General features: G+C 36.3%; 1 protein-coding gene across 5 annotated transcripts in view; it reads left to right on the forward strand.

Annotated features, from left to right (window-relative positions):
* GOLIM4 (golgi integral membrane protein 4) overlaps positions 1 to 1,982 on the forward strand; it is an 85,567-nt gene extending 83,585 nt beyond the window's left edge. For all 5 annotated transcript variants that reach the window (XM_017502007.2, XM_017502010.2, XM_017502006.2 and 2 more), the window contains one exon: positions 219 to 1,982. In XM_017502007.2, coding sequence (XP_017357496.1) covers positions 219 to 368 — 150 coding nt within the window. In that variant the 3' untranslated portion in view covers positions 369 to 1,982. The remainder of the gene's footprint in view (positions 1 to 218) is intronic.
* The last annotated feature ends 15,827 nt before the right edge of the window (positions 1,983 to 17,809 follow it).

The following is a 17,809-nucleotide window of genomic DNA, read 5'->3' on the forward strand; positions in this document are numbered from 1 at the left end:
GAGTTACCACTGAATTTAACAGGCCCACCTGAAATTAGGAAAAGTTGTGACAACATGAAAAGTAGGAGAGACAGCGGCACTGTTGCTTATATATCATTTTTCTTCCTTTTTTTTCCTCTAAAAATGAATAAGTTTTCATCCTGTTTTTAGAGGGAATTATTTATCACTAGCTCTATATCTCTTAGTTTTTCTTTCTTTTTTTTTTTTTTAATTTTAAGGCCGAAGATAAAAACAATGATGGAGAAGAGCAAGAAGTTCGAGATGACAACCACCCCAAGGGCCGAGAGGAACACTATGAGGAGGAGGAAGAGGAGGAAGAAGACGGGGCTGCGGTTGCCGAGAAATCGCCTGGAAGAGCCGAAATGTAGCTGTGCCCAATTTCTAGACAATACTCAGCCAACGGATTCTTTTCAAGCTGCTCAAACATAAATCTGCCTACTGAACTCTAGGATATTTAATTACAAAAATTAAGAACTTAGACTTTTTTAAAACTTTTGTATTAGAAATGCTCATACATTTATATGAATATATTTTGATAATGTAGGTCTAGAGCTTCTTTTATATTCAAGCTAGACATGAAAAAGAAGAAAAAAAATAAAGTAAACCTGAGCCCCTGAGTCCGAATTTTTTTTAACAGATTACATGAAGTCAGAAAGGTCATTGATTTTGTATATGTTTCACCGTGTTACCCTTCTGGCTTCTAGTTTTCAGGTGTCCCTTGTTTGCCTTTCATAAAATACAGGATTTAAGAACAGGGAGTACTTAGAACAGGGAGTACTGCAAAATGCCATACAAACTTTAAAGAGAATGACCAGTTTACTAATTGCTGCCCTTCTGATGTCTTTATGTATAGTTCTGATGGAATTTTCACCAGTTGGTGTATCTCTGGATTGAGACCTATGTACAGAGCGACATACAATAGGAAACCCATTTTTGTTGTAAAGACATTGTTTTTCAGACTTTTTAGATCGATTTAAAAAATGTTTGTCATTGCTTTAAAATCATAGCTGTTCTGCTAAAGAGGAATTGAATTTTAAAATGAATAGTATTAAAACTCCTGTGGCAGTATTCTGGTCTTAATCAGATATTGCGGTGTTCAAACAAGGTATGGACACATCAACACATTAACCTTTTTGAAGGACTAGTGACTTGTTTAAAAACAAATGAGTGTTTATGTGTGATGTTTTCTAAGTCAGCACCCATTCTCAATGTTTTCTTTTTTCTGAAGCCACTGATTGATCATTGTTTCAGTGTCTAGTTCCCTACAAGTAATAGATATTTTGTCTTTAAGCTCTGTGCCTCAATATGCAATCACTTTGATAATAAGTATGATTATGAAGATATACCAAACTGCAAATAGGATAATTTTTTGAAACTATACAGTGAAACATACATGGTGATATGATAGACCCTCATGATTTTTTTGTTTGCTGGGTCTGCTTTTTGGGTCTGCTTTTTGCCTGTGTGTAAGGCATTTTAATGGTTGCAAATATAATAGATTCCTTAAAATAAAATTAAAAATCAGAAACTTCCCTTGGAATGGAGACATTTCAGTTGCAAGCATAAAGATTTTTAAATATACAGCCCTAGGTTATATAAGTCATATGTGTATGGTTTTGTATTCATACTCAATAAAAACAAATTTCATTTTCTATCATTATTATATGAAGGTAATTTTATTTTTTAATAACCACACTCATAGAAGGTTTTGGTTGTTCTAGTTGAGTGATTGTGTACGTATGCATAGGAATATTTTGTTCAAATGTACTTTGGATTTCCAATAATCAGAAATCTTATCTTTATGTATAAAAATCCATTATGTAATGTAAAATGTATAATATTGTACATAATATTCAGAATACAATTATTTTGGTAAATTAGCTTGTATTTTTAATGTCCCAGTTGCAGTATTTAATTGTTTGAACCATACTGAAAGTTGGTAATAGTCAATAAAGCTAAAACAAAGTGGCAGACCTTTTAAACTATGTGGTTTCTTACTAGTTTATGACCTTCTAATATTCAGATCCTCAGCTATGACAGAAGCCCAGGGTGTGCACAACACCCACTTGGGCTGCTCCACACTGACCGTGTGACACTTGGAGACTAAGGGGAACTGACATGGACATGAAGCTCATGACTGCTGCTGGCTCATGAGAAATGGAGTCCTTTGTCTCTGACCCAGCAGTGTAGTTCCTTCCGCCAACATCCATGAAACTGTAGCAGGTAAACATGGGAGCTGTAAGGTGGGTAAAATCTCATACTCTGCACAATCACGGCATTTTTGCAGGCTATGGCAAATAGAAAATAGCACCTCTCGTTTCTCTCCCAATGGCGAAACTACTGTGTCATGAATTCAGGGATTCTGGTGTGCATTTACTTTGCTGTGTGGAAAAAAATAGTCTATAAAAGTAGTGAACAAATTTAACCTATAAAGATGTGCAAAAGTCAGAGGCAGAGATAAAGAGAGAGTTCTGGCATTTTTTTTTTTTTCCAGTTCTTACATCTTGCCATTTTTGATGCCTGCCAAGTCTCTCTATAGGCTAATGATCTAATCTACTTTTTCATTTGACCTACTTGCATTTCCATCACTTGCCACCTAAAGATTTTTAACTAATACCTGAATTACATTCAATTCCTTTAAATCATCATGCTGTTATATCATGGTATATTTGCCATCTATTCTCCCCAGAAACATTGTTCAACCCTTATTTGCTCTCCTCTCCTTTGACTGGCTGCTTTGGGTCTCATTCACCTTAGACACCAATTCCTCTGGGAAGAGTCTATCTCCCACTCCTCTGACTCCTAAGTCTGGGAGGCATACCCTTTTGTTCTATACCACCCATGTTATCCATATCATACATATCACAGTGTGTGGGAGCATCTATACATTTGTCTATACTCTCCTTGACACATATGTTCAGAGAGTAGAGACCATATTTCTCTTGTCATTATTGTATCCCAAGCACTGGCATATAGTAGATTTTCAATAAATACTTTTTAAAGTGATAGCATCCTCATCTGTAAAAAGGAAGTTTTGATTAGTTCAAGACCATATGACAAATATTAATAAATGGCAGAGCTAGGAATTCTTCCTGGCTCAATCTGATTCCACTGTTAATTTAAAAAATATCAAGAATTGTTTGGATCATTGTCCACCATAACATTCTGACTATCATATATTAAGAAAGTGTATATTAAATTCTGCAATAACAAGTACTAAAAGGGTTGAAAGATGAATGAAGTCTCAGCTATGGGCTCTGGAAAAAGAAAACCAAGAAATTGGACTTACTTGATCTAAGAAAGCGATAGTCAAAGGAAGAAATAACATTGTATGTCTGTCTTCTTTGAAGCATCAAGAAGCAAAAGACTTACTGTACTTGAGAAACAGGTGAATGAATCTGTGAAAGCTAGAGAGATTTTTTAGAATATATTTAATAATTAATTATGATTGCAAAGAGGCCTGCCTAAGCTGAGGAATAGATGCTATATTCTGAGACATGTTCCTTGGGTCTTGTGACTATTATGGGAGGGCCAGTTATTATGGTTGAATAGGATATGTGTTTGTCCACGGGTTGGCCTTTTGTCTCCACACTATCACGATTCTGCCCCTCATTTGTAGCAGGTCCTATAAGCACAGGAGTGGGCCAAAACCTGGGCTGGATCAATCTTTCCTATGCTGTCTTCTAGGCCATACTGATTGATGGAGGAAAGCAAGCATGTCCCAAAGTAGCCCTTCAATCTCTCAGTCTGAGATTTCTACACTGAGGCTGAATAAAAGAAATGCTCTCTAGCTGCTATGGTGACAGCATCAAGCACATACAACAGGAGACTGCAGGAGTCATAGTCCTTAGCACTATGGAGAAAAGCGAGTTGCAGCAGGAAAGAATGATGCCAACACAGAAAAAAGAAACAGGAATGGAGGTAAGGAGGAGGCGGGAAAAGGCAGGAAAAGGAGAGTCAGAGAAAGGCACAAAGAAAGTAAATAGTGTTCAAATTCCCTTGTTCTGCCTTCCTTTGATTTTATTTGCTGATGAATCTCCCTCTTCGTTATATATTAACTAGTTTGAGGATCTTAAACTGACCAATCTAAAGAAAACTGACTTACATCAGCATTATATATCTTTCGAAGCAGACCAATATTAGTGTTTTGATTAACTTTTAGTCCTTTTGCCCAAAGGTAGTAAGTTTTAACAAATAATGACATCTTTTTTTAAAAATAAAACAATCTCTTTTCTTCTTGGATCTGTCTTTGAGGCCCAGAGGATCTGTGACAAAAGCTTAAGGATTATCGTTATAAAGTTATGAGTACTCTTGTATCCCCATTCTTTCAACTACATCAAAAATTGGCAAACTTTTTCTGTAAAAGGCAGACAGTAAATCTCTTAGTGTTTTCAGTCCACAAAGCCTTTTTTGAAATTACTCAGTTCTGCCTTTGTACTGTGAAAGCAATCAGAAACAATACACACAGGAATGAGCGTGGCTGTGTTCCAATAAAACTTTATTTACATAAACAGAAAACAGGTCAGATTTGGCCTCCAGACTGTAAACACCTGGCCTACATGGTCGAAATATTTGTTATGGACTGTATGATCCACATATCATTAAAAAAACAACTATTTCTATAGAAAATAGAAGATTTTAAGATCAACTGTTAAAGCTTTCTGGTTCTTTGTTACAATCCTTTCTATTTTAAATGGCAAGCACTCAACATTATCTTAGTTGCTACATTTGTACACTATTTTAAGTAATTGGAAATGAAATTCTTTCATCCTTTACCATCTTGGCCGACCTTGTTCTCCCCATTCCCTGTATGTTACTAGTGGAGCTTGAAATTAAGTGTCATTTCTGTTTCTCTGTTATTAACACATACATAGCCTGTCCCATAAAGTACATATCTTTTAAACAACTGGTTTACTGGAACATGGGCTTGTACAAGATGAGATGACATCTTTTGAACTGATGTATCCTCTCTTCTTTCAAGATTTAAAGTATGGATACCAACTACAATAGCTGTGTATTAATTCAGTAAATTCAAATTTGTGATCTCAGCTGTGAGTGTTTTGAGTTCTGTGGGTATCTAATTCCTGTGAAGTTTATATACCCTAGTAGAATTAGACTCTATTTCATAAAGACTGTCAAAATACATTTTATATTCCTTTAACCTGGTCAATTATCTTCTGTAATGGTTTTAAAATTTGTTCACAAAATCTTTGATAGTCTTCTCTTCAAGAGTTAGAGACAGCCTAGTTCCCTTTCTTTTGAGTGTAGGCTAGACTTAGTTTCTGGCTTCAAACAAATAAAATTGAAGGAAAGTGACAATGTGTGACTCAGAGATTAAGCCATAAAAGTCAATTTCGTTCCTCCATGTTATCTTTCTTGGATCACTGACTCTGAAGGAAGCCAGCTACCATGTTATAAGGCTATTTAAACAGCCTTGTAATGTGACCCTCATTCATGCTTCAAATAATTGAGGCCTTTGGTCAACAGCCTGTGAGGAACTGAGGCCTCCTGCCAACAGCCATGAGTGAGTGTGGAGCAGATCCTCCAACCCCGGTCAGGCCTTCAGATGACTGCAACATGACTGCACCCTCTTTAGAAACCCTGAGACAGAACCTCCAGGTACGTTATCTTAGACTTCTGGCCCACATGAACTGTGTGAAAATAAATGTTTATTCTTTTAGGTTTGGGAGTAATTGGTTATACAACACTAGATAACTAATACATCTTCTAGGCAGAGTTTACGACTCAAAGAGAGGTCAGTGGTAAAGACGATCTACAGCTGCATGGTGTTACTGGGCAGCTAGCCAGCTGCTCTGCTGGAAGACAGGTTTAGATGTGTTGGTGAGGCAAGCTGGAATTCAGCTTAACGAGCTGAATAAATTTAAGCCAATTTGTATGTTCAAAATTATTAGATAATATTTGGCAGATACTAGTAACCTTTCAACCTTGGCTACAAACCTGGAGAGTTTGAAAATAATGATGACTGCATCCCGTTTCCAGAGACTCTGAATTAATTGCTCTGCATTGCAGTCTGATCATCAGGATTTTTAAATTTCCCTAGGTGATTTTAATGTGCAGCCAAGATTGAGAGCTACTGCTTTGTAAGTTAGAAGTTGGAAAAAGTAACCTTCCCACCTCAACATTTCTCTACCAGATGGCAAATTACAATGAAAGCAAGTCTCAGAACAAATCTACAAAGCAAATATTTACAGGCAAGTTGAAACAGACATCTATACTTTTCTGAAGTCCCAATGAAATTATAGTTCCCAATCTTTTTAGGCATTCTAGACAGGCATAAAGCATGAAGGATTTGCTCAGGACAAATCCTATAATATTTCAGGAACAGAATTCTGTTAAACCTCTAGTTACATCCTGCACTCAAGCCTTCCCTTAAGAGGCTTATGTTCTTCTGAAATGGGTGTTGGACTTATCAGATTCTCGTACCTCTTTCTGAGAGGGTAAAGGTGCCTGTACCATACTTCCTACAACTCAGTCACATATTTTGAACACTATTTCCCTAATGAAAAGAAGGCTGTAATATCCATAATGCTGGCCAATGAAATACTTAATGCTGATTTGGATAAAGACAGTGGAAGGATTTGTGGTAGCAGCCTTCGGAATGCAGACTTTGATAAGAGCACCAGTTTCTCAACCCTGGCGGCATGTTACACTTTAAAAAAAGACCCCCAGACCCCATCCCAGTCTAATTAAATCAGAAGCTCTGAAAGCAGAGCTCGACATTAGTATTTTTAAAAAGCTGCTCAACCAATTATGATTGATACAGGTAATAGTTATAGGAAGATTGTGACTCTGAAGGGGTAGAACACATAGGGGAATTTGGGGCGGTAAAACTGAATTAGGATTGTGGGAGTGATAATACAAATATACACATGTATTAAAACTCATTGAACTGTATAACAAAAGAAATAAAATATACTGTACAACAAAATATTATACTGTATAAAGCACTTGAATGGTACAGAATAAAATATTGATTTTATTGTATGAAAATTTAAAAATAAAATAGTGTAACTGCTAAATATTTTTGAAAGTCCTCTGATGATTTTAATGTAGAGCCAGGATTGAGTCACTGTATTAGATTCTTCTAAGAGCTGTTCAACCATTGCTGGGGTGTGTGTTCATAATTAGGGCACCGCCAATGTTAACCTCCTAAGTTGACTATTCTCTAACCACTAATCACACATATGCCCATACCCTTGTTTGTAGGTACACCACATTGTCTATGGTGAAGTAGGTTTTTTATAATTACAAATACTATATAAAAGTAAGATATAGCTATCTCTCACAGATTTGCACTGAAGAATTTCAGAATATTACAGTGGGAAACCGCATGAGTCAATAGTTTTATTAACCTCTGCTCTTAGGGAAAAACTACTAGTGTAATTGCTCTCTCTTAAAGTAATGTTCCTCAAACCTATTAACTCTGGCTTTTATAAAATAATGAAGAATCCCAAAAGGAGAGCTGTTTGGCAGTAAGTTTCATTTCTAAGTAAGATCATAGGAAGAAATAAATGTATCATGAAACAATGTGTATGAATATATGTTTACATATTGTATTTTCAAGAAGCATACACAGGCCTTTTCTATTTAATTGTATTTCAGTGGAGTGTTGATCATGATATCATGATGTCCTCATGATGAGCCAATTACAATTGACAGGAATGATAGAACCAGGTTCTACTCTGAAACAACAGAACCAGGCATTTATTCCTCTCCCTTCTGTGACATAAGGAGAAAGATAGGAATTTGACCCATGGCTATACCATTCATTAGCCTCCAGAAGTTAATCAAGCTTCTTGATCTTTCTGTGCATCTACTTTCTCACTTGTAAATAGGACTAATTGCAGCAATGTTCAGGTTGTTGCCGAAATCACTGGATCATCTGACTCCCTTTACTCCTAAGTTCCTCTTCTTTTATTCCTTTATATTTAAGTTAAGAAAGAGACTGGACATGGAAGCTCTGTACTGTTTCTTATGTTGGAGGACAGAAGACTAAATCCAGATATATCATCTTTTCTTATTGAATGATGTCATGTGGTAGCTAGGACATATCAGAGCTTTCAATATATGAAATATTTAATGATCTCAACCACAGTAAACATTCTTTAATCTTCAGTGATTTGGACACTCTGGCTGGAGGCAGAATAATACGTGAAGCAGTTGCTCTGGCCAAAGAGGGTTGACTAATAATCCAAGCTGACCTGACCATCCACAGCCTTACTTTAGGCAGGAAAGTTTCACTTTTATGGATTTAACTAACAAAAAATTAATACTAAATTAAGGAAAATAAGATGACTATCCTAGCTAAGGAAACAGTTATGCAGTCTCTATGGAGAGTAGGTTAGGCCGTACCATAGCCAGGGTTGGAAGCATCTTTGTCGGAATGTCCTGGGAACCACTTCCTCATCCTCCCTGAGCCTCACCAGTGCAGTATCTCACAGGGTTGTTATATAAATCAATGAACCATAGCAGGTGGTCCCCAGTTGTTCTCTCCTCTGCCCTTTTTTTCCCTGTTCAGTTTTTCTTGCTTTTATTGTTTGTTTGTTTGCTTGTTTGTTTTTCTAACCAGCTTACTGTTTGAAATTTTCTAAACTGAACGCTAAGACTCGAAGACTTAAAGAGTTCAATCAGGGATGAAAACACTGACATAATTTGAGCAGCATTTTTGTCTGGGTGAGGCAGGTTATTCATCTCCACAGAATCTCAGGTAACTAAAATGCATATCACTGAACCTTTGTGACTTGGAGCTAGGGTACCTCTGGGTAAAGAGCCAGAGGATGCTGGCTGCCTACAGGTGGGAGAATGAAGACAGAGGATTGAAGACCCATGTGCCTAAAGCCTGCCAACTGTGTTTGCCCTTAGCTATAAGTAAAGTAATAAAAATATTTTGCATTAAAGTTTAAAGATTACAATTCTTTGCAAACTGTACTTATTTTCATTTCAACAGATTGCTGACCCTGATTGTTCAAATGGTTTCATAACTTTATTCTGGACCCCTACTTTGGAGTGGGTATTAACAGCCCCTCGGAGTCTTGGCTATCCTCCCTCTTCATAGCCTCTTGGCTTCCATTTCCTCAGAGCTGTAAGAAGGCACATGGGCCCAGTCAAGGTTAATAGAATGGAGACTGTGATTCCCATCCTTTTCCTCTTTTAGCCCCACACCTGGGAATATTCATGGTTTTTGAGGCCAGAATAGCTGAATTAATAAATACCTGTTTGTGTACACATAAAACAGAGGAATATATGCACTTTAATCCTCTTGGCATTTCCCTGTGGTCTGTGCTCAGCTCTTGAATTGATGTGTGCTACCTACAGGTAGATAAGCTTGGCTTTGCTCCCTTGCTCCTCACTCTACCATTCAATCTCCTTGCACTATCAGGCTGGTGACGTCAAGGTGCTGTGAGCCAAGGTTCAGTGCAGATGATCAACTCATCACCGGCCAATGTCCCATGGTTTTCCTGACCTTATTTATTTTTAAAATATTTGATGTCATAAGGATAACAAGGCAAAGTCTACGTTCTGCCAGGGACTGACTTCTGGGAGGAATCTTAATACTATAATTCAGGTTTCTTGATAGCTTAGAAAAGCAAACATTCTATGGCTTGATATTACTACGATTTTTATATGATATCTATGATAGAGAGAATTTTCTCATATAGCATAGAATGTTCGATAGCCATTAAAGAATGTCATAGGCATTACTAATGGAAACTGTCTAGTATAGTATTAATTTAACGTGTAGCTGAGACTCTGAGATGAACATATGATCAGTTTTAATGAAAAGTAACTTAGCTGAGTAGCCTCATCCATATAGAGAACTGATGAATTACAAGGAACTATAACATTTACTTGTGCATGTTCCCCGGCCTGAGATTTGAAAACGAATCATGAGATTTTATACTGCCTGTTTAAGTACATTTTTTTCTGGTTAGAAACTATGATCATATCATTACCTTATATATGAAAAATTAATGAACTGTCATTTATATTTTGATGACTAAAGAACTAGTCAGCACCTTCAACTCACACTCTTCTCTCATTTCTTTTTCGATATTATTTCCCTAAGGATACAGTTCCTCTGTATCTTTAAACCTGTAAGTGATACCAAAGAGCAAGCAAGCTTTTCCAGTGATTCAAACACATTTAAGTCCCAAATGCAAAATTTGGAAAAAAATTCCAAAGGTAAATATTACTTTTGAAGCAACTGAAAATCACATATTTTTTCCTGTTGCTTGGAAATACACTTAGCCTCTTAAGTGGTATTTCTTAGAAAACCAAGAAATTGCTGTAATTAAAAAATAACTTATAGCTCTAGATTCCAATTAACACTGTGATTATTTAAAGTATCTTTGAGTTATATTTTCAGAATTTAATGCAGTTACCAAGTGGCGTCAAAAGCAGAACGTAAATATGAATGACATTTTTTGTCCTTGTTTCAAAGTAAACACTCTCAGGGTGAAAAAAAAAAGGAAGGGTTGCTGTGAGCAAATAAAACAAATTATTAAGCTGTTTTTGTACAATTACAAAATAGTTTCATATAATTATAATTGACTTTAATGATTTTTTGTCAACTTAAAAAATAGTTGACAAATTTATTATTCACATTTAATTCATGAATGGTTTAGATGCAGCTTTCAAAATTATTTCCAAAGCTATTGTACTATCTGCATGAATAACCAAGAAGGCAAGGAAGGTTATCTGTTTGGAAAAGACAATGGGAGTAGGTTTGAATTGCCCTTTACCAAGGGCTCTGTGAAATTAATTGTACAATATGAGAATCTTAAAAGATTACAGAAATAAACCATAATAGATGTTAATGGAGAAACTAACTCTACTTTCATATTACTATATAGCAACAATAATTAACTGTTGGAGATTAAGCTTATTTAAAAGCTTAGGGGAGATATATAAATATTGCCTTGAAAAGTGATCATTTTAGATAAATTTAGAAATATATATTTTAAATAAAAATACAGAATAATATTTATAGACAATTTTTTCTTGCTTATGTCTAGGCAATTGAAGTGTGAGCAAATTTCTATCTAACAATGAGCAAATACTAGAATTTTATATTAGTGTCTACATTGGTTTCCAAGGGCTGCCATAACAACTTATCACCAACGTGGTGGCTTAAAACAGGAAGAATTTATGCTCTTACAGTTTTGGAGACTAGAAGTCTGAAATCAAATCCTTTTGGAGGACTGAAGGTGAAATACCGTAGCTTGAGCTTGGCTATAATAAATACATTTTAAACAATCCTGCCAACTCCATCTTGCCCACCCTGAGCTATGTTTGTCCACCCTGAGTTATGGAAGTCATTCTGTTCCGAAAGCTTGTGGTCTGAGACACCTGACATCTTTGTAACCAATTTTCTAAGAAGCAGGGCCCACCAGTCCTGCACATCCTGTATCTGTAACCGTGTAACTGCTACCCCACACTGCTACCCCACATCCCGAGTTAAAAAAACAATTTTAAGTAAAACTTTTTCTTAAGCCCCCCTTCTCCCCTAACCTGCTCCTTCTGCTTCTGTAATAATCTGCTTACTGCCCCCTAACCCTAAACTAGTAGAAAAATGTGGACCGCCCTTTGTTCTCAGCTGAGAGGTTTAAGCTCTAGCTAACTCTTAAACGCCAGCATAAAAATAAATTCTCAACAAACTCAGTGCCTAGCGCTTCTGTTTAAACTTGCTGGGGTGTAATATTTGGAGGCCCCAGCGAGATAATCGGCACCAGGCATGGACCGGGCTCGCTCCAGACCTCCCTGGACACACAGCAAACTATAGGGAAGGTGCCCCCTAAAACATTCCAGGGCCCCATAGGTCACCATCTCCAGAGAAAAACAGACCCCGACCACCGCCGCCGCCCACAAAATTTAACCCCAAGTCCATTGTCTCAGGTCCCAGGAAAGTAAGTCAAATCTGACTCTGGTTTCTGGTTTCTAGTGTCTAAAAGGAACACACCCTAACAAGGGCATCCCTTCATTAATCCTGTCCAAAACTCCAAACACTAAAAAACAGGACCACAGGTCACTGGGTTAGCTTAGTTAATAACAACTGTATTAGCCTCTAAATAAATGTGTGTATGCATGTGTAAAGTAAACAAGGAGGCCAAGGGCCTGCCCTTAAATCTCCAATTTGTGGCTCCACAGTAAATGGCTATGGAGCCCGGGAGGGCCCCCATCTGCATGTCCGTGGTAACCTCATATAGCTTAGGGCAGTATCGGGTTCCACTCAGCTGATCCTTGTTGTGGGGTTATACCAACCCACCAATTGCTAAACTAGTGTAAAAATTGTAAACCAAGCTCTAGCTAACTCTCAAACGCCAGCATAAAAATAAACTCTCAACAAACTCAGTGCATAGCACTTCTGTTTAAACTCACTCAAGTATAACAAAGGAAAAATGTGTTCCATGCCTCTCTTCTGGCACTGGTAGTTGCTGACAATACTATGTTTGTTGACTTGCAGCTGAATCACTTCAGTCTCTCTCTCTATTATCATGTGCTGTTCTCTCTGCATGTCTCTGTGTCTCTGTGTTGGTACAGAGCCTGCTAATAATTAGCAAAGCAGTCATTGGGTTTAGGGTCCAATTGAACCCAATATGATGTCATCTTAACTAATTACATCAGCAGTTACTCTATTTCTGAATAAGATCATATTTTGAGTGTCTGGGGGAACTCAAATTTTGGGGGACACTATTCAACAAAGTACAATGTTTTATCTTTTGCAAAGAAAAATGAACTGTTTAATAAACTGCCCAAAATACAATTTGCTATTCGTATTGTGAACTGGCAGTAAAGCAATTACATTTGGGAAGTCCGTTGCTTAATTTTTGATAAATTTTATCGAAGTAAAGAATTAGGGAACAGTAATAAATGCTGTTTTAGAAAATGTTTGCATAATCTTCATATATCTTAGCAGAAAGAATCAACAAATATTTATTGAGGATTTACTATGCCCAAGGCGCTTCATAGAACACTGGTCTTTTGTTTATCTGAAACAAGATTACTATTGATAGAAATATCTATCATCTCCATTTCTTGATTGCTTGCAATACCCAAAGAAAGACATGAGATGTTGAAAACAGAAACACAAACAAGAAAAAATACTTTTCCTCAAAAGCTTTAAAATAAAAGCTTTTATTTTATAAAATATAAAGAGAGAGACAGCTGGTGAGTTAAAAGACAAACTGCTACTAATTAGCCAGATAACCATGGGCAGGTTATTAAATTTCTCTGCATCTTAGTTTCCTCATCTGTAAATGGGGTCAGTAATATTTGTATTTCTCTCAGAACATTGCTAGGTGTATTAAATGCGTATATGCATGAAATGTGTTTAGAATGGTACCTAGATGCGTAGCAGGTTTTGTGTGTTAGCTATTGCTACAAGGAAAATTAATGCACATAGATATTTAACAATGTTGTGGGGCAATATTAAAAGCCTTTTTAAATTCAAATCATCTCCAGAAAATGGCTTCCAATAAACAATGATAACTCAGTAGTTATTAACAACTTATTTCAGATAGCCATTGCTTTATTGTCAGAAATCATTTATCTATTTCAATGTAATGATTGATTTTTACTTGGAGAGTGTAAGGATTTATTCTGGTGTTGAGTTTGCTGTTAAATGTAAATCAGGTGGAAAAACTTAAAATATTTGAAGAATTTTAATGCTATTGGTGTGATTTTAACTTATGTGGGTTTGAATGGTTCCCCCTGTGAGGTCCTGTGACGATGGTTATGAAACTCTCTCTCTCTTGCATCCATAGGAAAGGTACATAGAAAGAGAGAGAATAATCACTTGAACATACCTTGGTCACATGTTCGTTCCCATCTCCCTTTGGAGACTCCTCTTTAGGAGTCATCTGCCACTGTTGTCTTCTCAGGACAACCACACTTCCTTGGATATCCACTGCCACAGACAGACAAAACAATGCCACGGGAAGCAGTTGAATTACTCTGATTCTGGTGTTTTCTTTCCCCAAACCAACCAAGGTTAGTTTGGGAATTGAATGGTGGCTGGATGATCACAAAGCTTCTATGAGTATAACTTCACCACTGGCTACTGAGCAGTACTTTTTTTGGGCACTGATTAATGATATTTTAAGGTGGCTAATAGGTTGTAGGTAGTAGGAGGAAATACATTTGGGTAGTTAAGGTCTGTGGACACATTGAAACCCACTGGCTACAGATTGCAGCTGTATTCTACTGAGCGTATTTGTTATGGTTCAACTGAGTTGGGAAACCTGCAATAGGCCTGGTTCCACCATTCACTGTTCCACAGCTACGATGTAACAATGTCCTCAACCTGGAAAAGGTAGAGTGCACACTGCATGCTTCTTCCCACGTACCTCAATGTGTCTTCATTTTCATCTACCTCATCTCCTTCCTGTAAGTTATTTTTACGGTTGCTACCCAAAAAGGAACAAGAATAAATTTTCGTAAATTTAAACTGATGTCAGATATTAAGTATTAACTAGGAAATCTGTAAAATAGCGTTTTCCTGGGAAGTTGGTAAGTACTGCAGGCAAAACGGCTTCCACAGAAAAGTAAGGCTGGGAAATGTTAGGTTATATTATGCTAAACTAAAATCGATATGGTGAAAACATGATTTACTGTCCAAACTGGGATAATTCAGAGAGAGAAAAGGGGGGTGCTATTGATATTATGCCAGGGGAAGCATTAATCAGGATTGTGCCAGGCAACTATGGAAGTATGGTCACCCAATTAATTGTATGTCATGTTAGAATCTTTAAGTGGTAATAAATATTTTCTTAGAAAGGAGATAGTATATAGCATCTCCCCAAAATATATGTGGAATATGTCTAAGGTCTGTGTTGAAAAGCGTTTGAGAAATGTTGGTTTTAGATACGCACTTAGAAATAATGGATTTTGTACCCTCTCCCTCATTTCAAATTTTAAAGGAAACCACATAAAAACCAAAAGAAGGCATTATCATTTCCATATAAATTTAAATGCCTATGGATGATGTTAAATTCTTTAATGAGGACCTTAATTGTGTAATATACATCCTTGGGATTAAAGGTTTTTAAGGATGGCTGATATCTCATTAACTTTTTAATAATGTTATAATACCCCAGGAGAAAATTAGGTCTGCCCCTAAAGATCATTAGAACAGTCTACCTATTTTATCTACATCTGTATCATGGGGACTTTTGATTTTAAGAGTCTTTAACGGTTGTTTCAGGAAAATGCTTTATTGTAAGTCTTATTCATTTATGGACGTAAGATCATTTAAGGACAGATTCCCCTGTTGCCAGGGAATGTTTCCTACTTTATAAAATGATAATGAGAGTTTAATGGTTCACTTCACCCCTGAGGAGAAATGGTTTCCAGCACATTTGAGATATAGAGACTTTGCTTTCTCTGGAAAGACAAAAACCAAAATTGACCCCAGTTTTCAAGCGTTAATCCTCCAATGGCTAATAGGATATTATTCTTATCATTCCTTAATCTGTTTTCAAAAGGCCCCAAATTTACTGATTAAAATCTAGCAAGGGAAAGAAAAGAGATGAAAATTGAGAAATAAAGCATGAAGATGGCAGGATACTGTAAGTTAACAGAATTTAATAGACTTGTGTTATTTGCTGTACCTAAAGCATTGGCGTAAATCAGGGTAGGTTAAAGAAGGTCGAGCTGGTGAGAGGTAGGAGGGTGAGAAAAGGTACAAGTTGCTTGGGCGGAGTCAATATTATAAGGAAAATTTCAGTTTACCTTAGAATAACAGCTGGAACATTGTGGGCACTCAACAAGCCAGTCACTATTCAATGAGTACTTGTCACATGAATGAATGGCTCACAGTAATCAGATCTGAAATGCTGTTTCAATATAGAGGCAAAATGATAATTTAGAACAGTTTTTTCTAACGTTTTTTAATCATAAAAGATGAGAAAAGTGTGCATACTCTTCCTTTTCCGTTGAGCAAATCATTGAGATTCAGATTCTAATTTTAGATTATAATATTTGCTCTACCTTCCTGCCTGACTGAGGATATAGTTAATATGGATGTCTTATGCAGTCATATTGGATTATTATCCTTTGGGGGAATATCAATATTTTCCTTTAGAAAGCTTTTTCTTACTGAACAATTGATAAAATATCTACATACAGAGAAGATGCCACGTGGGGATACGGTGCCTGTGTATACACTACTAATGGAGCAGCATGGGTCAGTGATTCTGAACATCTTAATGTGCATTAGATTCACCTGGGCAGCTTTTACAGCACACCTGTGACTGTGCCTTGCTCCAAGAAATTGTGATTTAATTAGTCTGGATGAAGCTCAGGGATTGGCAGGTTTTTAAAGCTCCCCAGATGATTCTGTATGTTGGTAGAATTGAGAACTACTATTATAGACCAAATTTGGGGGTGAGGAGAAAGGAAAAGCAAAGTGAGATAGAGACTACAATTTTCCTATATTAATTTGGTAAATATTTTATGAATATTTATTATGTGCCAGAAACTCTGCTAGGCACCAGACGTATATTAATGATTAATATCAACAAAATCCCTACCTTCCTTGCCCTTATATTCTAGTTGAAAAAGGCAATAAACAAATACAATTTTATTGGTTTTTTCCAGCTTTATTAAGATTTAATTGACAAATACACATTTTATATAAATAGCATACAACTCGATGTTTTGATATGTGTATACATTGTACAATAATTAAATCAAGCTAATTAACAGATACCTCACCTCGAATACTTAACATTTTTTGTGGTGAGAACATTGAAGGTCTACTGTTGTAGCAATTTTCTTTTCTTTTCTTTTTTTTTTTTTTGTTTTTGAGATGGAGTCTCACTGTTGCCTAGGCAGTATAGTGGCATGATCTCGGCCCACTGCAACTTCTGCTACTTCTGACTGAAACAACTTTGATCAATATGTCCACATCACCCCATTTTCCCCCAACCCAGTCCCTGGGCACTCACCATTTTACTCTCTCCTAAAGTTCAACTTTTTTGATTCCATATATAAGTAAACTCATCTTTCTGTGCCTGGCTTATTTCACTGAGCACAATGTCCTCCAAATTCATTCATGTTGAAAATGGCAGGACTTCCTTACTGTTTAATAGCTGTGTTGTATTCCATTATATATATAGAGTACATTTTCTTTATCCATTCATACTTGATGAGCACTTAGGTTGATTCTATATTTTGACTATTGTAAATAATGCTGCAATGAACATGGGAGTGCAGATATCTCTTTAACATGCTGACTTCACTTCCTTTGAATATATATCTAGAAGTAGAAATACGAGATCATATGGTAGTTCCACTTTTAGTTTTATACGACCTCTATGATGTTTTCTATATGTCTGCACTAATTTACATTTTCACTAACAGTATACAGGAGTTTTCTTATTTCCACATCCTTGACAACACTTACCTTTTGTCTTTTTGACAGCAGCCATTGTAACAAATGTGAGGTGATATCTCATTGTGATTTTAATTGGCATTTCCCTGATGTTTAGTGATGTTGAGCATTTTTTATATTCCTATTGGCCATATGTATGTCTTCTTTTATATTTAATTGATTTTAAGACATGTATATATTTCATAATTTAATGTTTGTAAAATAATTATGTAGTCTACAGTGAATGTGATAAAGTATTGCAACATTTAGTTATTAGACAATTTTTTCTTAGTGGTAAATAGAGTGATGGTACACATATCTATGAGATCTTAGATTCAATGAAATACAATAATTTCAGATAGAGTCAAGGAAATTAACCTCTCCATAGTAAACAGGGCTTCAAATCACATAATCCAT

The sequence above is a fragment of the Cebus imitator genome, unplaced genomic scaffold (assembly GCF_001604975.1).
Source record: "Cebus imitator isolate Cc_AM_T3 unplaced genomic scaffold, Cebus_imitator-1.0 Scaffold287, whole genome shotgun sequence".
In the NCBI taxonomy this organism is placed as follows: Eukaryota; Metazoa; Chordata; class Mammalia; order Primates; family Cebidae; genus Cebus; species Cebus imitator.